Raw genomic sequence first — 25,060 nt, 5'->3', positions numbered from 1 at the left:
TGGCTCCATGTGGGGAGCCTAGGTAGGGGACTCACAGTGCATGCCAAGCCTGACTCTGATCCCTGCCCACAAGGAGAAACTGTCTGGCTGTCCATCCAGTGGAAACCAGATTTTTTGTTTTCAAGAAAGGGTTTCTCTGTATTGCTTTGGAGCCTGTCCTGGAACTATCTGTAGACCACACTGGCCTCAAACTCACAGAGATCTGCCTGCCTTTACCTCCCGAGTGATGTGATTAAAGGCATGTGCTACCAACACCCGGCTGGAAACCAGGTTTGAAGCCAAGATATCTGATGCCAGAGCCCAGACTCTCTTCTGGAACCTGATATGGGAAAGTAGTATCCCAGGAGTTTGGAACAGTTAGAAAAGCATCTGGCTGGCTTCCTTATCAAGAACTGGTCATAAATGGAGACCTTGTATAGTTCAAGTCAGTTTTCTCCAGTTTCTGTGGCTTCACACCATCCACCAGGCGAGGGTGAACACTAGTTGAGTGGATTCATACTCTCATCAGTGAGCTGGAGTAGGACCCAGAGGTCCTAAACTTCCTGGCCTCAGTGAGACCGCAAAGCATAGACATTCTGCTGAAGCTGTGTGCCTTCCATGGCTGCCCAGAACCTGGACAGCATAGCCACCAGGAAAAACTGAGGTAAACCCTGCCACACAGCACAGCCAACCTCCACAGTCCAGCTAGTGGATTCCCAAAGCAAGATTGGGGGGTTCATCTGCACATTAAGAAATTTACATGGCGGCCGGGCATTGGTGACACACGCCTTTAATCCCAGCACTCGGGAGGCAGAGGCAGGCGGATCTCTGTGAGTTTGAGGCCAGCCTGGTCTACAAATCGAGTTCTAGGACAGCCTCCAAAACAATACAGAGAAACCCTGACTCGAAAAACCAAAAAAAAAAAAAAAAAAAAAAAAAAAAAAAGAAATTTACATGGCTAGGCTTCTTAAAGCCTAACTTAAAAAGAAAGACACAGCATTCATCCCTGTCTGCTTCCTGACTGCAATGTGATCAGCTACAACCTACCCTTACCAGCAAAGCTTCCCTGTTGTGATGGACATATTCCCTGAAAGAGTAAACCAAAATAAACCTTAAAAAAAAGAAGGAAACAGGAAGGAGAAAGGGAGAGAGGAAAGAAGGCAGGGAGGGAGGGAGAAGAGGGAGGGAGGGAAGGAGGGAGGGAGGGAAGACAGGCCAAGCATGTGGTACACACCTGCAGTTCCAGCATAGGGAAGCTAAGACAGGAAGATTGTTGAGTTCAAGGTGATGGTAGGCTATAGAGTGAGTTCTACACCAGCCTGAGACATAAGAAAACCCTGTCTCAAAGAGGAGAGAAAAAATAAAGTGACTAAGAACCAGAAGGGAGCCATTTGGGGAAGGTATCCAACCCTGGGATAGATTCTCCTCTCTCCCCACAGTGCAGTCAGGTTAGAGGTACTACAGTCAGGTTAGAGGTTCAAACAGGGAGCAAACATCAGAGCCACAGCTCATTTTCATGAAGCACAGGGACATGGCAACCACATACCCAAGCCCACTGTCCATACTGTCATCTGTGTGTTCCCCCAGAGCCTGACAAAGTGAAGGACCTGGAGAGGAGGTTCCCTGTGGCCATAGAAGGAAGGCAGCCTACCCTGAGCTCAGTAGGAGCCAGGGAGGCTGGAGACATTAGAGGAGCCTTTCAGGCTACACATACAGGGCCTGCCTTTGCTTACTGAATAAGCCTGCAGCTGATCTCCGAGAGCAGGGAAGCCACAAAAAGGCTTGGCCCCGACCTTCTGAGTTGGAAGTCTATATAACTCTTCAGAAGCAGCCAGGTGGGACCGGCCTGCTGGGTGAGGGGAAGGATACCTCAGGAGACAGACACATCCTAAGACTGGACCATGTCTCAGGAATCAAAATAGGCCCTAGGTGATGATGGACCTTTTACTGTGCCTCCCCTTCGGGCAGTCAACCCATGGTTCAGGTTGGGTCTGGCATCCTTGAGGGATCACCTATCAAGTGCTGGTTTCAAGGTGAACCCCTGGAGCCCACTCCTAAGATGGGACCTCATTTTTTCCTTTGTCCTTCTTATGTCAACCAAATGCCCCAGCCCTAAGACACACTTGTCCTTCATGTGGCCACTCAGGCAGCTCACCAGGCTGCTGTGCCTACTGCATCTTGTATGGAAGACAAGTGGTGCCTGGACCCACAGCTGCTCTGGCTTCACACACTGCTATGCTTCCTCTTAGGAGCTAGAGCAGCAGCTCATGATAGAGAAAAGAAACTACAGGAAGACCCTAAAGTTCTACCAGAAACTCTTACAGAAGGAAAAACGAAACAAAGGTAACACTGTACAACCAGCTGCCTGCCGCACATGAGGTGCTTTAAGGCCCCTGGAAACCATGTGCTGACTCTGCTCTGCCCTCAGGCTCTGAAGTAAGGACCATGTTGTCCAAACTTCGGGGACAGCTAGAAGAAATGAAGTCCAAGGTGCAGTTCCTGGGCCTGGTCAAGAAGTACCTCCAGGCAAGTAGCCTTCCATCCAGCCCACCCACCTCTGGAATGAGTATGGGCCCTCAGATGGGTTCCCTTTAGTTGTTCTATGGATCAAGACACATTAGGTCATACACATAGGCCCTGTGTCAGGGTTCAAAGTACTGAGAAGCCCTGCCACCCCGAGTCAGTAGCAAAGTGACTCATAGACACACATCTAGTGGGCAGCCATAATTCACTTCCTTTCCCCACAGGTCATGTATGCAGAGCGCTGGGGGCTGGAGCCCTGTGCTTTGCCAGTGATTGTGAACATCGCAGCGGCTCCCTGTGACACGTTGGATTTCAGCCCCCTGGACGAGTCTTCTTCCCTCATCTTCTACAATGTCAACAAGCACCCATGCAGCGGCCGGCAGAAGAAGGCCCGCATCCTGCAGGCTGGCACACCACTGGGACTCATGGCCTACCTCTACTCCAGGTGTGTCAGGTGCCCCAGAAGGACCTTCTGACCCTGGGGCACAGGTTTGAGAACAAAGGGGAGAAGAGCAAGGAAAGCTCTGTCTGGCATGGGTTGTACATTTATTTAGTCTTACTAGAATTTAGTTTGACATTTCCTAGCTTCCATCTACTGCATGGCCCAGTCCCCCATGAGACTCCTTCTGGCCCTGATGCTGGGTCACAGGGTGCAGCCAAGCAGCACTGAGGGAGAGCCAGGGGCAGGCTGCAGGATTAACATGTGAAAAAACAAAAACCTCACACATGATCTTCCGCAGGAGCCTCCAAGGCACCATCTGGATTCAAATCACTAATCAAAATCCACCATAATGGGCACAGAGCACTATCGATGGAATTCTATGCCTCTGTGTCTCTGAGTGTGAATACTGCTTTGGTAACAGCCTGAGAACTAAGTACTGAGAGCTTGGCCCTATGTCAGGAAGAGTACTCACATCCATTCACCTATGCCCAGGGTCACGGGGCATTCATGACACTTAGGACTGGACTCTCATCCCTTCCTGCCTTTCTCCCTCCAGTACCATTCACCCTGCCTCCCTCTGCCCCATAGAGCTCCAGCCTTGCCTCGTTTCTAGATAATTCAAGCTCCCTGAAGTTCTTCTCACCTTGATGGCTGGTCCTATGCCCAGTCCTGGATCCAAAAAGGCCATTGTTACCTCCATAGTCCTTACACAATTTCTGGAGTCCTCTTTGAGCAAAAGGCTATCAACTTCAAGCCGGGCATGGTGGCTCACACCTTTAATCCCAGCACTCGGGAGGCAGAGGCAGGCGAATCTCTGTGAGTTCGAGGCCAGCCTGGTCTACAGAGTGAGTTCCAGAACAGCCTCCAAAACAATAGAGAAACCCTGTCTCGAAAAGCCAAAAAAACAAGGCTATCAACTTCAAATCTTATTGGCAGGTAGCCTTGGGAGAACAATTAGGAAACAAACCTCGCTCTATAGAAGCCCAGGCTTTCCTGGGATACACTTGATAATGTGCATGTGTAATGGACATGCATACGTATGGTATTTTGAGGTGAATGTAGTATGACATGTACTGCATTTGTGATATACATGCATGTAGTGTGCTGTGGAAATATTATATAGTGTACATAGTTGTGTGTGTCTGGTATATCTGATACATGTGTGGGTTTGTGTGCTGATGGTGTGTGACATTACCCCTAGGGAGACATGAATAAATATTTACTCACCCCAGATAGGGAACCAATGACAGACAAAAGTAACAATATCATCAAAGTCTTTCTTGATAAATCAGTGAGTTTATTGAAGTTACATATAGGAATATGAGTGAGGTATACAAGAGCATGGACGACTGAAGAGCAGCTATGTCACTGAAAGCTCACCGGAGTATAAGTGACCACTTGTGAGAGCTAGAACCCTTGAGCTCACTACAAGACTTGCAGGCAAATCAGTGGGTCTTCTTCTTGAGCATGATTGGTCAGAAACTGTCTCTTTCATGCAAATGGTCTCAGCCTCTCCCAGGCAGCTCAGTTGGTCTGGGTCTCCTCAGTAGCCCTTACTACTTATATAACTTAGGGAAGGAGGGACATTTGTGTGTCTGGTAAATTTCAGGAACTTCCTGAGACTTCTGAGTTGTTTACTTGCTCACTGTGAGCCTCTCTTTAGAACATCCTGTTTAAAGAGCCTCCCTTTAGAGTGGGTGGAGGTGTTTTCTGGTGGATGTGAACACATGTGGGAGTATGTGATGGGTGGTAGTACTGTGTAGTTTGGTGCATGTATGATTATAGTCTGTGATGTATGTCTGAGCAGAGAGCAGTGGAAGGCAGAATTCCTTGTTGAAGTAAGCATTCGCAAGGGGTTTGCTCTAAGTACTCCGTGGGCATTGCCTCTGTAAGACAGGCTGGGTAGGGGACTGCTTAGTCCCTGGCTTGAAATATGGCTATCAGTATCCTCATGCTTAAGAAGCTCAGAGAGGTAGACCAGTGCCAAGCGACCTTGATATTGGATATGATGTCTTTCATCCTGGAACTCCTCTGAGCAAGAAGTCTCTTGCTAGAACCCCTCACCTTTATGGCTACTGGCCATCACATTGCCCAGATTGTCAACAAGTCACATTTAGGGCTCCTGTTAGTGTTCCATGCATGAAGCCTTCTGGGAAGCACCCGCTCTGGGTTGTTATATTCAATGAGATGTGACAATTCCCCAATCTCACACACACACACACACACACACACACACACACACACACACACACACACTCTCTCTCTCTCTCTCTCTCTCTCTCTCACTCACTCACACACACACACACACACACACACACACACACACACCCTGAGAAGCTGCACATATATTCACAGATGCACTTAGAACAAACAGGCATACTCACTCATTCCAGGACACTCACTCACTGCACGGGGAGGTTGCAGGTAGGGTTCTGGCTGGCCTAGGCCCAAGGCCTAATACCACATTCTACCCTCAGTGATGCTTTCCTTGAGGGCTACGTCCAGCAGTTTCTCTACACTTTTCGGTACTTCTGCACACCGCACGACTTCCTACACTTCCTCCTCGACCGCATCAGCAGCACCCTATCCAGGTACCACCACCTGAGTTCCCTGCTAATAGGGGTGGGATCCTGGGGCACCTTGTTTCTCCTGTGAAGGACCCTGACAGGAATGAGGGTAGAGATGAAGTTTCCGGGGGAAAGGTTAAGGCAAGACCTGAGGGATCATGGGTAAAGGAACCCAGCAAGGGATAGCAGGTGGAGTTTATATGCTAGGGTAGGGAAGGTCACCGGCAAGACCCTTACTGCTTCCATAAAAGGCAGGGGTAGCTGAGGCCCAAACAAGAAGATAAGAGAGAGCCAAGCTCACCAACCTGACAAGGATAGTCCAAGGGGCGAGGCCTGTGAACCGTAGCTTCTTTCCACAGGACACCCAGGCCAGCAGACTCGGGGAGGGGCACCAGATTGGTGACCAGAGGGTTGGTGAACATGAGGGCAGTGCTCTGTCCTCAACCCTCACTGGCCTGTTATCACTTGGACTCTCCCTGAACTCCTTACCCTGCTCGTGCCCAGCTGGGGCCTATGCTAAGGCTTACCATCTGCCTCCAGGGCTCACCAGGATCCTACCTCGACCTTCACCAAGATCTACAGGCGGAGCCTCTGTGTCCTGCAGGCCTGGGTGGAAGACTGCTACACCGTGGACTTCATTAGGAACGCCGGACTTCTGGGACAGCTTGAGGACTTCATCTCTTCCAAGGTGACTGCTGCACTGGCCAGCCTAGTCAGCCTTCTGGGCTCCGGCAGAGAAAAGCACTGCCGTGTCCCAGGAACAACAGTGACACCCGATGCCTCTGCCTAGATCCTGCCCCTGGACGGCACTGCCAAGCACCTGCTGGGTCTCCTGGAGGTGGGCACTGAGCGGCGGGCTGACAGTACCTCTCGAGGTTCAGACCTAGAGGACCCTAAGGAGGCAGAGGAAGACACCAGACCTTTTAATGCCCTCTGCAAGAGGTTCTCAGAGGATGGTATCTCCCGGAAGGTGGGGACCTTTCCTGGGGAGGGTTTCTCTTGACAGGAATGCATCCTGGAAGACATGGCATGTGCATGTATACACATGCAGAAACAAGACATGCATGCACACATGCCCATAGGCAAGTGCACATATAGATATGTGTACACACACACACACACACACACACACACACACACACACACACACACACTTCCCTGCTGGCCTGGCACTTCCTGCCTTGTGGAAGGAAAGCCATGGACTAGCAGGGTTGACTCTGTCCTAGCCGGTGTCCTACTGTGGCTCCCTGAACTCACCTTCCTGATACCCAGGGCAGCAGCCTGAGTGGAAGAATCCACTGGGGTCAATGAATGGTCTTCCTACGAGTGCATAGAGACAGTCCCAAATCTGAGTAATGTGCATGGGTGGTCTGCACAAGTGACCAGGATGGGAATCCTGACAACAAGCCTGCATGGAAGGGATTTACTTTCTGGCTCTACTTGAGCCAGCCTGAAGAGGCCTGGGTTGGACCAGCCTACCCTTACTCTGCCCCACCCTGGCCTGTCCTGGCCCACTCAGCCAGGAGGAGCAGGACACCTGTCTCATTTGCAGAGCTTCTCCTGGAGGCTGCCTCGGGCCAACGGCCTAGTGCTGCCACACCATAAGGAGCGCCAGTACACCATTGCATCAGCCCTGCCTAAGCCCTGCTTCTTTGAAGACTTCTATGGCCCCTATGCCAAAGCCAGTGAGAAGGGCCCTTACTTCTTGACAGAGTATAGTACCAACCAGCTCTTCACTCAGCTGACACTACTGCAGCAGGTATGTAGGAGCTGGCACCATCAAAGAGGGGACAGGGACCTCTACATTTGGGCCAGTTGCTTATGTCATGGGGTAGACCCAGGGATGCTCTGGTGTTTGTGAAGCCTCAGCAGACACTTTGCACAGGGACAGCTGGATGGTCAGTAGAGGGGTCTGGTTGCTGGGTACACAGGTTCTGTCTTTAAAGCAGGAAGACTCAGCCCAGCAGGATTCTCCTCTCCAGCTACACAGAGTACACAGAACACCATGCACTGGGCATCCCCTGCCAATACAGTTCCTCATGTCCTTTCCCAGCCCTGAGCACTGATCAACTACTCCCTCTGTTCCTGCCCTCAGCCCAGAGCCTAGGCAGGGCACACCTAGGTCTTCACCATCCTGTAACCCAATGTCATGAGGCAGGTGACAGTGCGGAGTGATCCTTGTCACTATCCTCAGACCTAGCCAATGTCATAAGCCCTGAGGTGACTTGCACACAGGGAACTCTTTCAGCCGAGCCATGACACACTTAGCAGGTTGATCTATGGTTGCACAAATGGCTTCAAAATACTGAAGCCCTCTTCGGGACACTGCCTTGGCCATCAGATCCTTGGGAGCAATGGGTTGACCATCTGCTTCCGTATCTCCAACAGGAATTATTTCAAAAGTGTCACCCTGTCCACTTCCTAAATTCACGGGCCCTGGGTGTCATGGACAAAAGTGCAGCCATTCCCAAGTGAGTATCACTCCCGAGGGTGGCCCTGGGAACCTTTGGTTTGGAAGGTTTATAGGAGGGTCTAGCGGACCGGGATTCTCCTAAGGTCTCCTTGGATAGTCCTGGCAGAAGGGAGATACTTGGTTCTCATCCTGAGGGAAGGATATCATGACCTCCCACTCTGCCCCCAGGGCTTGGCGGGACAATGTCTCACACTACCAGGTGACATGCACCATTTTTCTTCCAGAGCCAGCTCTTCTGAGTCTCTGTCTGCGAAACCCTGCAGTCTATTCCTACCCAATTATGTCCAGGACAGATATCTGCTACAGCTTTTGAGAAACGCTGACGATGTCAGCACCTGGGTGGCCGCTGAAATCGTTACCAGTCATACCTCCAAGGTAGACACCTCCATAACTCTGGGGTCAGAATGATCTGTGGGGCTCTACACGGCAGTGTTCCTGTGGGACCACAGTCAGTCCCTTCTCTGGTACAGGGAATCCACACCCCGTGTCTTGGCGCCATAGTCAACTCAAGGCAAACAGAAAAAGTGAGGTGCTTACTAATGTCAGCAGAAACATCCAACACCATCAGCTTCTGCATTCACAGGAGTCACAGCCCAGCTCAATACTGTCTCCTCTTTCTACCGGGGATGATCCAGATCTGTGGACCACCCGCAGGATGTGTGAAGCCTCCAGCAGGGCACTGCTCAGGAGACTCTACAGTCTTTTATATATACACACAGTCTCCCACTCTGTTCTTTATACACACAGTCCAGCATACACAGTCCCTCATAAGATGCAGTCACACATGGGAGGAGAGCATGGGGAGGCAGGGAGGGAGAGAGAGACACTGACTGACACATGGACACAATCCCTCACACAGTACCTCATATTCACAGGCCCTCACATACACAGTCCATACATCTAGTCCTTTGCAGCTTGCCACATACAACACGTACAGTCCATCATGGACACAGTTCCTCACACTCATAGCCATTACACACTGCCCTTTACACAGTAGGCAGTCTTCTTGTAACCATAAAAGAATGCCTGGCTTACGCAAGTTAGGAGGAACGATTTGTTTTTTTTTTATTTTTAAAGATTTATTTATTTATTATGTATGCAGTGTTCTGTCTGCATGTATGCCTGCAGGCCAGAAGAGGGCATCGGATCTTGTTTATATAGTTGTGAGCCACCCTGTGGTTGCTGGGAATTGAACTCAGGACCCCTGGAAGAGCAGTCAGTGCTCTTGTTTTGTTTTGTTTTGTTTTGTTGCAAGACAGGGTTTCTCTGTGGCTTTGGAGTCTGTCCTGGAACTAGCTCTTGTAGACCAGGCTGGTCTCAAACTCACATCTCTACCATAAGAAACTGAAATCTCTGGAGCTATATGTAAAACAAATTGTTCTGTGCTGGAAAGATGGCTCAGTGGTTAAGAGCACTGACTGCGCCAGGCGGTGGTGGCGCACGCCTTTAATCCCAGCACTTGGGAGGCAGAGGCAGGCGGATCTTTGTGCGTTCGAGACCAGCCTGGACTACCAAGCGAGTTACAGGACAGCCTCCAAAGCCACATAGAAACCCTGTCTCGAAAAACCAAAAAAAAAAAAAAAAAAATTAACCCATTTCTATTAATCTGTGGCTATGGCTTGCCTAGGTGATACCCTAGCGTCCTGCCTACCTGATGACTACATGTTGTCTCTCAACTCTATCTTCCTCTTCCCTGCTTCTTTGTGCGGAATTCCCACCTAGCTAAATTTTGCCTGTCCATTGGCCAAAACAACTTTATTCATCAACCAGTAAAAGAAACATATAGTCACAGCATACAGAAGGACATCCCCCACCATTTCCCAGTCCAATCAAGTCAACAATAAGGTTTAACCATTGAACACACAATCTCTCACACATATAACCCTCAAGCTCCTTCATAAACCCTATATAGCCTCTCACACAAGTCTTACACTCCCTCGTACACAGTTGTTTACATATACAGTTCCTCACACTCATTTCCTCACTTAGTTCCTCACACACAGTCATAGTCTACCACAGTCACAACACACCCCTATCTTGTCCCATATTTGCCTGAGTCTGTTCGTGGATGACTTGTCACCCTGATCTGCCCTGCGTGCACTAAGGCAGTGATCCTCCTGGCTAAATTGCAGGCTACTGTTCCTCACTGACAGACCCGACACTGCAAGGTCTTACAAGAATTGTGGAATTCTAATACTTTGCTCAGTATCTGGCCAAGGTCAAGGTTCAGCTTTTGTACACCCAAACCCAGATTCCCCTTAAGTCCTATGGGCCTTGAGCTAGACTGGGGATAGTTCAGCTGCTCACAGTCATGTCCTGGACAGTCCAAAAGGAACTGTCCTAGTTTACCAAAAGGCAAGTTGGGTGCTTACACTTCCATATCATTGTTCATCGTTGAAGGAAGTCAGGACAGGAACTCAAGCAGGGCAGGAACACAGAGGCAGGAGCTGATGCAGAGGTCATGGAGGGGTGCTGCTTTCTAGCTTACTCCCCATGGCTTGCTGAGCCTGCTTTCTTATAGAACCCAGGACAACCAGCTCAGGGGTGCCACCACCCACAATGGGCTGGACCCTCCCCATTAATCACTAATTAAGAAAATGCTCTACAGGCTGGCCCACAGCCCAATCTTATGGAGCCATTTTCTCAATCAAGGTTTCCTCCTCTCAGATGACTACAGTTTGTGCCAAGTTGACACAAATCTAGCCAGCACAGGGACCATCACCCACCTCAGGTCAGGGCCTCCTTCCAGGTTCCCATCCAGGATTACCAATTGTCCACAGCTTCTCAAGACAGAGTACTCCCAATCCTAAGGGTCTGCATCTTCATCCAGTGAAAACTCTATTACATAGGGCTCTAATTCTTCCCCTAGTCAGTACAAGATAGGACCAAGTAGGTTCCTTCCCACACAAACAGAAGGGCTGATTGAGCATCAGGATGCAAAGCTTTTCCACTCCACAACAGGAAGGATGGAGATCTCAGACCATGATAGGCACCCATTACCACCAGGACCACAACTCCCCTAAAGATAACTCAACCCCAATGATCAGGGCTCCCCCAGCATGAAACCCACACTAGTTACACAAACTCACCACCCACACTTCTGCCAGAACATAGGAACAGAGGACTTGGGCTTCTCAGTTTGCTGTAATCTATGATGCTATGATTATCATATATGACATTAAAATGTGTTAGGGGATGGGTATGGTGGCATATGCCTTTAATCCTAGCAGTCAAGAGGCAGACGCAAGAGGATCTCTGTGAGCTCAAGGCTAGCCTGATCTATATAGCAAGGTCCAGGACAGCCAGGGCTATGTAGAAAGACCCTGTCTTTAAAAAAAAAAAAGTGTCAGGTCTTCAACAAACTTCATGTGACTGTGCTGTACAGGACCAGAAGAAATATGATGGAAGTCACTTCACAGACCTCAGTGTCCCTGGACATGTTCCAGCCCCAGGAACCCAGTGCCCCTCCCAACCTGAAGTCACTCAACCGAAGGGTAAAAGCCAGAGTGCTACATCCTGGCATACAGGCAGTCCTGGGTCTGCAGTGTGGGACATGAGGATATCCATCCCAGGCTCTGAGCTTCCAACTTAGAAAGATGAGAAGAACACAGAGCACCACAGAGACCACTTTGTCACTGCTGTCCCTCACATCATGTAGAAAGAACAATGTTTGGCTATGGATCAGGAACTCTCACGGGAGACATGAGATAAGATTGCACCATATCCTTCCAACCAGGGAGCTTATCACATTTTAAAATGCATGCTGTATTGATGTTCTGCATTTTACTTACTGCTGTGCCAAAACACTCCAAAGACTATTACACCTATAAACTTATGGTCCCAGAACACTGTTGAAACGTGGAGTTTGGCCAGACAGTCCAGTGGGGTCAACCAAAGGCACTGGGGAGAAATAGTCTGACCCATTCAGATGACATCCTAGAAGCCCATGGGGGCTCTCTCAAAGTTATTACACATGATACCCAAGCCACTCACAGGCAACACTCAGAGCCCGGCATCTACACTACACGCCACTTTCTTTTTTAACAAATAACTCAGTCGTGGGGCTCTGTGCCTCCAGGATGGGCTATTTCAACGGGTCTCAGTTGTTGCTTCTGTTCCTCTTTTGTTCAGTTTCATTATGTTGGTGCTGGGGTGCAAGCCTACTGCCTTGAGCATGCTTGTACCGCACTCTATTGCTGAGCTGTACATCTTTAAAGACACTGAGCTCCGTTCTATCATTTCAGCTGCAAGTGAACTTGCTGTCCAAATTCCTGCTGATCGCAAAATCTTGCTATGAACAGAGGAACTTTGCAACAGCCATGCAGATACTGGGAGGTTTGGAGCACCTGGCTGTAAGGCAGTCCCCTGTGCGTCTCGTGGGACTCAGGGTGCTGAGGGTATGTATGGGCAAGTACACGAGGCCACAAAGATCTCACCTGTGCTTCCATCTCAGGCCTGGAAAATCCTGCCTGCGAAGATTGCTGAGGTCATGGAAGAGCTGAAAGCTGTGGAGGTTTGTACAAGTTCCTTGCAGAGCTTCCCCCAAACAACTTGGTCCACACATCTCAGGGAACGCATAGCAGGGTATTATCAGAGAATCCCAAAAACACAAGCTGGGTACGGTGGCACACCTCTGTAATCCCAGAACTCAAAACAGATTTCAGTGCGTTTAAGGCCAGACTGGTCTACATATCAAGTTCTAGGCCAGCCAGAGAAGCCTGCAGAGCAAAGATGCCTGCCTGCTGGTTTAACTGACTGGTCTGCTGTCCCAACCCAGGATACAAGGGATGCAAGTCTACAAACAAATCCTGGACCAGGGCAAGTAGGAGGTCTGCTCCAGTGGCCCAGAGGTGGCCTCATGAGTTGACAGGAAACACAGATTAAGTGACTGCATTTCCTACTGAGACAGCAGGGGCTCCATAGGCATTAGCCTGAGACAGACACCCCAGACAAGTCCCAGCCTGTGCTGTCCCTGAGCTCCAAGCACAGCCTCATCTCCCAGGGATTAGGAGATAACAGGATGTATACTCACTGTGCTCAGGGCCTGCAGCAGCTTCTGCAGGCCCCATTTGGGAAGGGTGGTCACCTGACTCTTTTCTAGAGTCAGAAGTAAAGAACTGGCTGTTTGAGTAGCAAAAGCTTTCTGTGGCTGTCGGTGTTTCCATGGCAGCGAGCTTTTGATCTACAATCCAGAAACCTCAGGTTCATTTCGGATTGAATGTTCAGTGAAGTATTGGGGCCTCTCACGCCCCAGGAAGACAGGTATTAACAGGGACAGGTGGGCTGGCCCACCTGGATGATGACTGTCTGTTTTTCCCTGCTCACTTTCCTGGCTGGTTCCCCAGGTGTTCCTGAAGAGCGACAGCCTGTGTCTGATGGAAGGTCGGCGCTTCCGGGCCCAGCCTACCCTGCCCTCTGCCCACCTGCTGGCCATGCACATCCAGCAGCTAGAGACAGGGGGTTTCACCATGACAAATGGAGCCCACAGGTGGAGTAAGCTGAGGTAAGGGGCCTTCACCCTGCCTAGCAGAGTCCACAGGTGGAGCCAGCTGAGGTAAGGGGCCTTCAACCTGCCTAGCAGAGTCCACAGGTGAAATAAGCTGAGGTAAGGGGCCTTCACCCTGCCTAGCAGAGTCCACAGGTGGAGCAAGCTGAGGTAAGGGGGCTTCACTGCGACCAAAGAGGCACTCACACAGATGAAGTCAGCAGAGGTAAGGGGATGGCACCTAGTCCGATTTGTCCCACCAGTGAGCACATTCAAGTGCAAGTCCCCTCTGGTCTCTGCTCCTTGTATCTTTTTGGTTCCCTCGGCCCAGAGCCATCCACACAGCCCCAGCCTGTAGATATGTTTCGTATCTTGTCACCCCCACCCTCCCATCTCCTCTCATTGTCCACAGTGATCAGACAATGGCCGTGCTAGGTAGATGAGGCCCCGGGGATCTGGTGAACAGTGACTGCAACCAGCCTACTGCAAGATCTCCTTTTGTGTGTATATGAATGTGTGTGTGTGTGTGTGTGTGTGTGTGTGTGTGTGTGTGTGTGTGCATGTGGCAGCCCCGAGGTCAGCCTCAGGTGTGATTCCTTAGGAGCCATTCACCTTGTTTTGAGACAGGGTTTCTCACTGGCACCCGAGGCTCACTGTAAACTAGACTGGCTGGCGAGCCTGAGCCAGGATTCTGAATAGCTCCACCTTCCCAGTCCCAAGACCACAAGTGCATGCCATTACATCTGGCACTTTTATTTACGTGAGTGCTAGGGATCAACCCAGGTCCTCATGCTTGTACAGAAGGCCCTTTGCCAACCGAGCCTCCAGCCAGCCTGAAGAGCCCCTTTTTAGAGAGTCACCAAGTTAAAAAGAAAACGAAAACGCACTACAAGCACGTGGCTATTGCAATAGAAAAGAAAGCTACATTGGCCAAAGGGAAATGAAAGACTGGAGGTGAAGCCGCAAAAGTGGGTGAAGAGCTCTTGTCTGCTATTCAACTTTGTCCTTTAAAGACAAAAGCAATGATCACACACTGCTCTGGAGCTGAGGGGGACAGACACATCTGCAGGTCTGTCCCCTTTCTGTTCCCAGGAGGCCCAAGCTGGGCCAGGGCAATCAGCCTAGGTTTCAGGTCTGGTTTGGTTTTCCATGTTGAAGACCTCAACTGGAGCAACCTGGCATAGAGGTTTTCCATGAATATGTATGGAGGATGAGGGGGAATGGAGGGTGGGGTGCATGTCTTGGTGAGTAAGTACAGAAAACCTCCCCTTTGGTGCTGTGCTTTGGGAAAGATTTGGTTGAAGCCATTCCCGAGACATTAGGATTAGTTGGCCAAAGTGGAAACTAACGAACCTTTTCTCTCCCCAAAGAAACATCGCCAAGGTGGCAAGCCAGGTACACGCATTCCAGGAGAACCCATACACATTCAGCCCTGACCCCAAGCTACAGGCTCACCTGAAACAAAGAATCGCCCGTTTCAGCGGGGCGGATGTTTCCATCTTAGCAGCAGATAACAGGGCCAACTTCCACCAGATCCCCGGCGAAAAGCACTCCCGGAAGATCCAGGACAAACTGAGGAGAATGAAAGCCACATTCCAGTAGCCCAGGGCTCCATCTGGGTGCAGACTCCCAGTGGAACCAGACCAGGGAAGATGGGTCAAGTGGAAGGAACCCCCACGTCTGCTTGCAGAGGCTCAGACCCACTGAGCACCCAGGAGAAAAGTGTTTTTACTTCCCAGAACATAACTGGAAGCTGCAGGGGACTAGCCCGAGGCCATCCACCTGGAGGGTTGTATCAACTCCAACAGAGCCCTATCCCCAAGGCAGGGTGGATACAGAGTCTGGTGGGCCTGTTTCTCCTAGAATTTAAAAAATCTAATTTAAAAATGAAAAGGGAATAGGTCCAACCGTCCCCAGAGCTTGAGACTTCTCCTAAACTGGGGTTCCCACCTATTTTTCATTGACCTCTCCAAAACCCAACACACACCCACATCTGACTCCAAAAGAGCCCAAACTTAGCTGCTTGCTGACCGGTATTTTTGTTTCCACTCAGCAAGAAGGACCAAAACTATCTTTTGCATTTAGCAGCTCCAAAGGGTCTGGAACCTTCCACTGGAGCCCAAGGTTTCTAGCAACCTGTCTTGGCCAGGTTTGTACTCTCACCCCATCTGCAGCTGATCCTGCCAAGTCCCTCCAGTCCTCTAGAGAGTGGGAGAAGCCTCTGTCCCAGCTGGGCCCTCTGCCTCAGCCCTTGGCCCTCCCCGTGGCCTGTTGCCTCCCGCCCCCAGCTTACAACAGCTGCAGTTTGACAGGGATGCTGGGCAGAGGCTCTGGACATCTGGAAAAGGAAAACAAACACTGCGCAGTAACAGTAGCACCAATGCAGACGGCTCGCCTTCCCAGAGCCTGTGGGAGCAAAGTCCCTTTACTGCCATGTGGGTCCTGACAACGGCTGCCTACCAGCCTTCAGCAGCTGTGCATGCGCACACCCATCCACTGTGTTCCCTTGGCTCTGCGCTTTGTTAGACAGACAAAGATGTGAGACAAGCCTGCTGCCGCCATCGCGTCAGACACCTGGATTTCTGGATCCTCAACAGCTGGTGCTGGGCTTTGGCTCAGGGGGAAGGGGTCCACTGACCAGGAGGGCTGAGAATATGATGGATTATGGCAGGTCGTTCAGCCACCTTAAGCAACTGGCACCGACCAAGCCCTGCCTGCCACAAGACCAAGACTGTTCTGTATTTTAGAAGTAGGGATTTGTAGTGACGCAGCTAGTGGTATTTCTAGGAAGCTATGACTTGTGACCAAACGCTGGATTTTTAATGCTGAGATGTGTTTCCTCACATGAATTTGCTGGAGACACCAGGCCCTGCTTACACTGGATGTAAGTGGGACTGGGAGTCCTGGCCACGCACATGCAGCATAACTGTTTGGGGACTTTTCTACAAGGATTATGTTCTGTTGATCAACGCCTACATTTTCAGATTTTGTATCTAGTGCAGGAGGTGTCCAGCGCAAACCAGCATTCCAACGGTGCTGATTTATTGCGTGGGGAAGTGAACAGGCTTTTGGCTTTAGCACTGTTTGCATGGCGCCCTGATGTCACAAGGTACAGATTTCTAAATAAAGTCATTTCTACCAAGCTACTGCCATATGGTCCTTTTTCATAGGTTTCAAAAGCAGCACCTGGCCGGGCGGTGGTGGCGCACGCCTTTAATCCCAGCACTCGGGAGGCAGAGGCAAGCGGATCTCTGTGAGTTCGAGGCTGGGCTGGACCGATAGCCTCTGAAACAATACAGAGAAACCCTGTCTCGTAAAAACCAAAAAAAAAAAAAAAAAAAAAAAAAAAGCAACACCCACTTTGAAGCTAAAGTAAGTCCTTCTTGGCTCAGTAGGGACACCTCACCTAGGGTCTCAAAGGGCTTCAATAGGAAATATACCCAGTCCAGGACTGAAAACTGTACTTCCAGATCACACCACATTCTTGGTGACACTCACACAGTCACTATCACAGGGACCAGGTTTGGGAGACTCACCTCTAATTCGGCTGTCCTCTCCAAAACCAAGACTTCTGATGACCACAGCTCATTTTCCCATGGCACCAATGAGAGGGAGGCATATCCTGCTGTAACCTGTCCACCTCAACCAGTTTCTACCCATCAGCCTGAGGACAGGACAGGGCTAGCTGGTTTGCTTGACTACCTACTAGGGACCTCTCCAGAATTTCCAGGTGTCTCAGAGACATGAAGGGATTGGGGAGTGGCTTGCATCTCAATGTACTCATTCAGATCACAGTTCAGAGACAGTCTTAAGGCCAGGGGCTCTTAAGTGTGTTTACTGAATTTTTGTTGTTGTTAATGAAAGCTATCTGTAGGGATATTTCCATAATGACAATAGAGCTATCTGTGTGGTGGCTATGCAGAGGAAAAAGTGACAGCCATTGGCCCTCAGGGCTTAGTGATTCCCTCCTCTCCATCCCTGCCCTGTGCTGAGCCTGGAGTCTGGTCCTGAGTATTGTGACCTCAAACACACATGGACTTTACCCTAAAACCACAATACTGAGGGTAAGCTCAAAATGGACATATGGTGTGTTGAATGGGCAAAGATGCCCCACCAGCTGCCTTGCCCTAGAACAACTAGGCACCATACCGAGGGGCTTGAACCAAGTGATGAAGACCCAGGAAAAAGCAGGCTGCAACTCAAAATGCTGTCCCAGGCAGCTAGCCTTAGTATGGCCAGCTAGAGGCTACCCTGGCCTGCCCCAGTCAGGAGGAGTACAGCAGGTGATCCTTGGTCTTTGCTCAAGTCCCTGGCCACAAATCACTAAATAATGAAACAGTGGCTAGTCTTTGTTGATGCCTTGTACCAGTGTGTTCCACAGCAGGAGACTACTAAAATCCTAAAATGGTAGGAAGTAGGATACAAGATTGGCACTTTCTTCTGACTCCACTGATCTCTGTAAAAACAGGGCTTGTATCGCTAGTCCACAGATCACTGGGGTTTATGTCCCATCTTTATATTTCTTTTTCTTGTCTCACCACACTGGTCAAGAATTTTACACCAAAAACTAACTTTGAATATCTTTTTTCTTGTTTAACAGTATTTCTTGATGTAGCTTTGGATCCTGTCCTTGAACTTGCACTGTAACCCAGGCTGGCTTCAAACTCAGAGATCCGCCTGCCTCTGCCTACCAAGTGCTGGGATTAAAGGCATGCGCCACCAACGCCCAGTCTTTTTTCTTTCCTTTTCTTTTCTTTATGTTTTAGGTTTATTTATTTATTGTGTATGCAGTGTGCTTCTGCGTGTACCCTGCAGGCCAGAAGAGGACACCAGATCTTATTACAGATGGTTGTGAGCCACTATGTGGGTCCTGGGAATTGAACTCAGGACCCCTGGAAGAACAGCCAGTGCTCTTAATCTATGAGCCATCTCTGCAGCCTGGTTTTGGCTATTTGATACAAGGTTTCTCTGTGTAGCCCGGCACTCTGAAGACTCCGGGATCCGTCTGCCTCCTGCCTCTCACCTCCTGAGTTCTGGGAGTGCTGGTATTAAAGGCCTGTGCTACCACCGCCCAGCTTCCTTTTCTTGGTCCTAACTTTGGAAGAAGAGATGATACTGTCACCTTTATTAGTAGATGCATTTTACTAAAGAGATTCTTTGTAATGAACTAAGACTTCAATCCCAATATCGGGCCATTGATCTCTATATCAAATCTAGCATTCAAGTGACCTCCTTACAGCAATGAATGCCCCACTGATAGCTAGATTAGTAAATTAGATACTAATCTTCCATCTTCCAAAGGCCACAGCCAGATGCAAGCAGGGAGGGCAACACAACCACACTCATTACATGAAGGAACAACACATTCCAGTACACAAAGACAGAAAGGGTGGCAGAGTTTTGTTTCTATAGGTATTTATAGGCTGTGAGTAGTGATTAATGGACATAACACAAATGTAAAAACAAGCTGTCCTCCTCAGGCTTATTATATTGTACCTTGATTACTATTTTTTTTTTTTTTTGTTTCTCCATTCTTTTTTTCTGGGGGGTGGGGTCCAGACAGGATTTCTCTATGTAGACCTCGCTGTCTTAGAACTCATTTTGTAGACGAGGCTGGTGGGGAACTCACAGAGATTCTCCTGCCTCTGCCTCCCCAGTGCTGTGATTAAAGGTGTGAGTCACTGCACCCGGCTGATTAAATGTTTTTGAACTTAAAAAAAAAAGTTTTTTACATGTTCTGCTTCGTGTAATGGGACAAAACTTTGTTCTCCGGGTTAGGATCTCTATCTAATAAAGGGCTAGAAAAGGGGTGGGCTAGAAAAAGCAAGGTACAAGCACCTCCAAAAAACAAAAACAAAACAAAAAACTAGGCGGGCACGAGGGGCGGGACGAGGAGGGGCGGGGCGGCTGAACGATGGGAGGGTCGCGTAGACCCGGCTTAGACGCCGAGGACGACGGCAGGGGTCCTTACAGCGTGTGTGGGCGGCTCTGGACAAGCGCTCCTCCAGTGAGGCTAGAGCCTCAGAATACACGCACTTCCACCTTTCTCCGGGATGCTGCTTCGTCCCCGGCGGCTGCCCCATTTCTCACCACCGTCGCCAGCTAGCCCCGACGCCGAGCTGCGGCCGTCCGGGGACGTCCAGGTGACTACATCTGATGCCTTCGACCCCACTCCGGGAGCGATGGCGGAGCCTGGTTCGCCCAAGGCTCCCGTGTCTCCGGGCTCGGCGCAGCGCACTCCCTGGAGTGCCCGAGAAACGGAGCTACTTCTAGGCACGCTGCTGCAGCCGGCCATGTGGCGCTCACTACTGCTGGACCGCCGGCAGGCTCTGCCCACCTACCGCCGCGTGTCGGCCGCGCTGGCCCGTCAGCAAGTTCGGCGCACGCCCGCCCAGTGTCGCCGCCGCTACAAGTTCCTCAAGGACAAACTCCGAGACTCCCATGGCCAGCCGTCCGGGCCCTACGACGACCAGATCCGCCAGCTCATGGGGTTGCTAGGCGACGATGGGCACCAGCGAGTCCGCCGTCGCCTTACCGGCCCTGGACGTCCCCAGCGCCGCGGCCGCTCGACCCTCGCGGTGTTAACGCCCGCGCCTACATCAGTCGAGCCAGGTAGGATCAGGGGTGCGGGCAGTAATGGGCTGGGTCTACGTGGGGTAGGGACGGAACCCCGAGGTAAGATTCCGTACACACCACTAGCGGGACCACGCGCTTCTCTCGTAGGGGCTACGCTGCCGCTAACAGCGGGGGCCGCCGACCCCGCCTCCGCGCTCAGATACAGCTCCTCCGCTACGAAGTCTGCAGATGCCTGTCGCATTACCAGCTCCCCTACCCCTAGGGCCCTCGGCACTCTGGCTCCTGAGCCCGGCCGTGCAGCCCTCGGATCCTCCCCACCACCAACCCTCGAGTACGACATGGAGAACCCGAATGAGCCTCCTGACCTTCCCCAAGACCGTGCGCCCCCGCAGGTTGCGTCCCAGTCGCTGAACACCGCTGTGCTGCAGGCCTTGACGCACTTGGGCGACATCTCGACAGTTCTGGGTCCTCTGCGCGACCAGCTGGCAACCCTGAACCAGCACGTGGAGCATCTGCGAGGTTCCTTCGACCAAACAGTTTCCCTGGCTGTGGGCTTCATTCTGGGCAATGCAGCCTCCGAGCGGGGCATCCTTGGGGATCTGCGCCACTAAAGCCTTATTTGTCGGCAATTCTTCCCCTCCAGAGCTGACCCCAAGCCTACCTCGACCCCGGTTAGTGTCCCCATCCCCACCCCAAATTTAACGTTCGTAAAATAAAAATTGTATTTTCTGCTTAATCTGGTGAATGAGTTCGGGTTCCACGTCTGTAAGAATGGACCCCTGAGGGTAGCGGGTACTAAGATATTAAGGAAAACTAGGCAGACCCACTCAAAATTGTGCGCTACTTTCGGTGAAGGCTTGGGTGGGAAGGTAGAGTTGTTTACTGTTATCAACGTTCTCAAGGTGCGGGATCCCGCCCACCGGGAGCACTGGTAAGCGGTGAATGGGCAGGCACGACAGGTACGTGTACAGCATCCCCAAAATTCTACCTTCTCATGAGCCAAACTCAGTTTGAATACGGACTGGACTCCAGTCCTTGTGGACCGGGATAGTCAAGAGCACAGCTCCCAGGAAGATTATCTTGGAGATGTCTGGACCATAGAGATGCCACAGCCTGGGTACCACAGCAGGCAAGCTACCCTGCTAGAATTTTCCAACTTTAGCTGACATTCCAAGCCCCCCTCCCCGCGACTAGAGACTCAGAGTGGGGGAGGGCTCGGCCGCAGTTAGGAAAGGATGTAGCTGCAGGCACTTCACTAGCATGACAATGCCTGCTCTGACTGTCTCCGTTTTACAAATTCTGGGCCCTTCCGGGCACACTGCGAACCCCGGGACTGGTGGAAGTTTTGCTGAAGGGAAGTTTTGAGGAGTTTGTTCAGGTGGTCCCAAGGTCACTACTCCACCCCCTTCTGAAGACTTGGAATGACCTTGCACTTTGCCCTGCCAGCCAGGTACTGCCCCCCTCTCCCCTGTGAAAGACCAATTTGGGGAGGACCCCACTCTACGCTGAGAAATGAAATTGAGTCCCTAAACCTTATTAGATGAACCCACCCTTTAGATACTCCCCTGGTCAGTCAGAGCTACATGTTGTAGACACTGGAGGTGGAGGCCTCAGATACAGCCCAGGTGCCTCTACAACTTGGGGGGTGGGGGAGGGGTGGCCCATACCTTTATTCCTCGTGCTCAAAAGGTAGAAGAAGTTGGATGTCTTGAGTTCAAGGTCAGTCAACAGTGAATTCCAGGATAGTCAAGGCTACACAGAGAAACCCTGTCTCAATAGATAAATAAAATGCACATATATATACATATTATAAAAGATTGTATTTACCAGCAGATGTACTCACACTAACGTTAGTTCTGGAGAAGCTGGATCCTGAAACTGGAGTAGACTCACCAGACGTCTGGCTGAGCTGGCTCCTTGGAGCTCCTTTGAGCCCAAGGTGACAGGAATGAATCTTGAGTTAATTTTAAAGTTATGAATTCCCACTCAGTCTATGGGTTTCTTTTATTCTCTGTCTCTCCGTTCTTCCCTCCCTCCCTCCCTCTCTCCTTCTCCCCTCTCTGTCGTTTCTGTAGAACAGGCTGGCCTCTATTTCAGAGATCTGCCTGCATCTTCCTTGATTAAAGGCATGCACCACCACCGGCCTGGTTTAAGTCTTTAAACTTATTTGATTGTGGCCATCCCAGTGGGTGTGAGATTCGCACCTTGTTTTACACCTAATGGAGTTCTGAAAATGCCCTTGTTACAGTGGGGCGTTTTGTTTTCTCCCTCCTGCCAGTGGACTAGACTTCCTGCTTAGAGTTATGTGCTATATGTAGCCTGTCAGTATAGAATCTGTACACCAAGTAAGACAGTTAGACCTGCTCTTTTGGGCAGCCGTCCCAGTTTCTGAGCCAACTAACTGGCCTCGCCTAACAGTTAAGTACTGACTGCTACTACCCTGAGTTGGCAGCAGGCTTCTGTAAGGAATTGGCATGAGCCTTTAGGCATCGCCCTCTGCTATCTATCAGGCTGTCCCTGAGGCAAAGGCTTTGTGTGTGAGCCCTACGCTCTCAGGCTTACCCCTGAGAAGGCTTACCCCTTCTTCACTAGTCCACTATGTGGACTTCCCATCACACCCTAAGTCTTTCTTGCTTCCTCAAATTTGTGCCAAGTGGGATCTGGGCCTCTGTAAAGTCAGCTCTTCTAGTGGTTCAGTATATTGCTAATTAATGAATACTTATATGTAAACAACCTTGTCAGTTTAGGACTCTATCCCAGGAGACTAGGTGGTCATGTGGCTTTTATTATGTTTTTTGGTTTGTTTGGATTTGGAAGTTTTTTGTTTTGTTTTTCGCTGTGATGGAAATAAGAGGCAAGGTTTTGCCCATGCTGGACAAGGATCTTCAATAGAACTTTGTCCCCATCTCTATTCTTCCTAAAATTTAGCAAATATAAATGATATGCAGCTCTTGTATGCACAGAGTCCTCAGCTCAAACCCTAGTACCACCAGTACATAAGTAGAGTTTCAAGTTCATAATCTCCCATCTCCTGGTTCTTGTCTATCTGAATTAATGCTTGCTCTACATGTTTCTCTGAACTTTGTCAGGTATTCAGTGTCCCACTAGTGACTAGTTTGTTTGGTTGACTGGTTCACTTTTTTGAGATGGGGTTTCTCTGTGTAACACCCCCTGCTGCCGTGGAACTCTCTTTGTAGATCACGCCTGCCTTGAACTCACAGAGATCCACCTGCGTCTGCCTCCAAGTACTGGGATTAAAGGTGTGCACCACTGTGCCCAGCAAACTATGACTATTGGCTTTACTAACCAAGACACTGAATTTTGGTCTGGCATCCCTGCAAAGAACACATCCTATGGTTTTGGAAAACCTGTGCTCCCTCTTTGTATGACTTCAGAGGTATGAAGATTCCCTTTTCACCAGAGCTCTTACTTCAGCATCCTAAAGCTGTCCAGTCAGTCACTGGCTGATCTTCCTGACCTCAATGCCCACTGTAGGGCTGTCTTATTCTTGGTCAGCTGCTGGCATGTCTCAGCATCATTGCCACGCTTGGTTAATCTAGCTTTATCTTCTGTTTGTAACAGAGAATAACCATGCCAGCTCATGGCAACTCCTAGGCCTTGGACATCACAGTCCTTTTCTTTGACTGGCAGCCTGATCTCACACATGGGAGCAGTTGCTCTGCCATGGAAGTTTTCTGTAAGTGAAGAATCTGTTTATTTCCTGATTGTTAAAGCTAAGCTGTGGGCACTTGTGCCTCCGTTCTCATGTTTCTTTGTGATGCCCATGCCAGTCTAAAAGAGAATTTTACCCTGATTGGTTTCTCTGTGGCTGACTGCCCCCCATTTACTGGTTGTATCATTTCTCACTAATGTTCAGTTACCTACATGGTTGTCCATGCCTTTAAACAGGGCTTGGTGAGGCATCTGCTAAGGCCCAAGCTCTGTATCCCTCTCTGGACTCATGCATTTGCTTCTCTGGGGTGCTACCTGTGCCTCAGTCCAAAGCTAGCCACTCTAGTTTCATGACTGCACAGGCCTCTCAACCCTGAGGGCACTGTGTCCCTTTGCACCATGTGTGACTCTATCTTGGGATAAATTGCATAGATTTAAGTGACTTGTTTTTTGAGGCAGGGTTTTCTGTGTAACAGCCCTGACTGTCCTGAAACTTGCTTTATAGACCAGGCTGGCCTCAAACTCACAGAGATCTGTCTACCTCTGCCTCCTGAGTGCTGGGATTAAAGGTGTGTGCCACCATGCCTGTCAACTTAAGTGAGTTCTTAAAAACAGATCTGTTTCCTTGTGGTGGTCGTAACCACTAGTTACTCATCATCTCTGTCATTCATTTCCAAGATGAGATTTTGAACCTTACTATGTTTAAAAATGTGCTGTCTCAATCTCAGCACCAGTGAGCCCAGTACCCTCCACTGTGCAGTGTTGAGCAGCATTCCTGGGATTGCAGAATGTTCCAGAATTCATCTGAGACCTTGAAATCTGTCCAGTATAACCACAGAACTGAATTTATTTTATTTGACACAGAATCTTACTGTGTAGCTGGGGCAGCCCTTGAACTCACAAAAGTCTGCCTGCCTCTGCCTCCTGAGTGTTAGGACTGCAGGGGTGCACCACCAAACCTCGATAAAACAGAACATTTTATTTAATTTAGCACTACCGACAAGTGCTTCAGGGCTCACAGTTCTATTCCTACCTGTGCTTGGTGCACCTTAGATTTGTCCCAGCACAAAGTTCCATTCCCTCCACACAGGGTAGAAGCCAGGGGCTGAAGTTGGCACAGAGAGGACTTCCAGGGCTCTTTGTTCGGTTATCTGCCTCGGAGCAGCTCCCCAACCCTTAAGGGTTAAGGTTAAGGAAGCACTCACTCCTGTTACCTATATCTCTGGGGAGCATCTGAAGAGTCAAGGGGCCCCTACTGTCATGCTATGAGCATTGCATCTTCTTAATGGACTGCCCATAGTGGTGGGTCCCTGGACTCTAAGACAGGTGTGAGCATGCAGTCC

At 50.1% G+C, this 25,060-nt stretch overlaps 2 protein-coding genes across 3 annotated transcripts in view; both read left to right on the top strand.

The window, feature by feature from the left end:
• Kndc1 (kinase non-catalytic C-lobe domain containing 1) overlaps positions 1-16,611 on the top strand; it is a 48,488-nt gene extending 31,877 nt beyond the window's left edge. For both annotated transcript variants that reach the window (XM_040752136.1, XM_005064255.4), the window contains exons 18-30: positions 2,229-2,322; positions 2,408-2,505; positions 2,727-2,947; positions 5,422-5,535; positions 6,052-6,199; positions 6,302-6,481; positions 7,064-7,270; positions 7,900-7,982; positions 8,209-8,359; positions 12,229-12,351; positions 12,438-12,497; positions 13,330-13,487; positions 14,840-16,611. In XM_040752136.1, the coding sequence (XP_040608070.1) occupies positions 2,229-2,322; positions 2,408-2,505; positions 2,727-2,947; positions 5,422-5,535; positions 6,052-6,199; positions 6,302-6,481; positions 7,064-7,270; positions 7,900-7,982; positions 8,209-8,359; positions 12,229-12,351; positions 12,438-12,497; positions 13,330-13,487; positions 14,840-15,071 (1,869 nt within the window). In that variant the 3' untranslated portion in view covers positions 15,072-16,611. The remainder of the gene's footprint in view (positions 1-2,228; positions 2,323-2,407; positions 2,506-2,726; positions 2,948-5,421; positions 5,536-6,051; positions 6,200-6,301; positions 6,482-7,063; positions 7,271-7,899; positions 7,983-8,208; positions 8,360-12,228; positions 12,352-12,437; positions 12,498-13,329; positions 13,488-14,839) is intronic.
• A 2,797-nt stretch (positions 16,612-19,408) lies between these two features.
• On the top strand, positions 19,409-20,781 carry Utf1 (undifferentiated embryonic cell transcription factor 1). Its single transcript, XM_005063352.2, has 2 exons — positions 19,409-20,081; positions 20,193-20,781. Exons 1-2 carry the CDS (start codon positions 19,523-19,525, stop codon positions 20,654-20,656), a joined length of 1,023 nt encoding a protein of 340 aa, XP_005063409.1. The 5' UTR covers positions 19,409-19,522; the 3' UTR covers positions 20,657-20,781.
• Positions 20,782-25,060: the final 4,279 nt, after the last annotated feature.

This window comes from Mesocricetus auratus, unplaced genomic scaffold, assembly GCF_017639785.1.
Source record: "Mesocricetus auratus isolate SY011 unplaced genomic scaffold, BCM_Maur_2.0 Super-Scaffold_4256, whole genome shotgun sequence".
In the NCBI taxonomy this organism is placed as follows: domain Eukaryota; kingdom Metazoa; phylum Chordata; class Mammalia; order Rodentia; family Cricetidae; genus Mesocricetus; species Mesocricetus auratus.
The sequence above is the reverse complement of the archived record's forward strand: the minus strand, read 5'-3'. Positions and strand labels throughout refer to the sequence as shown.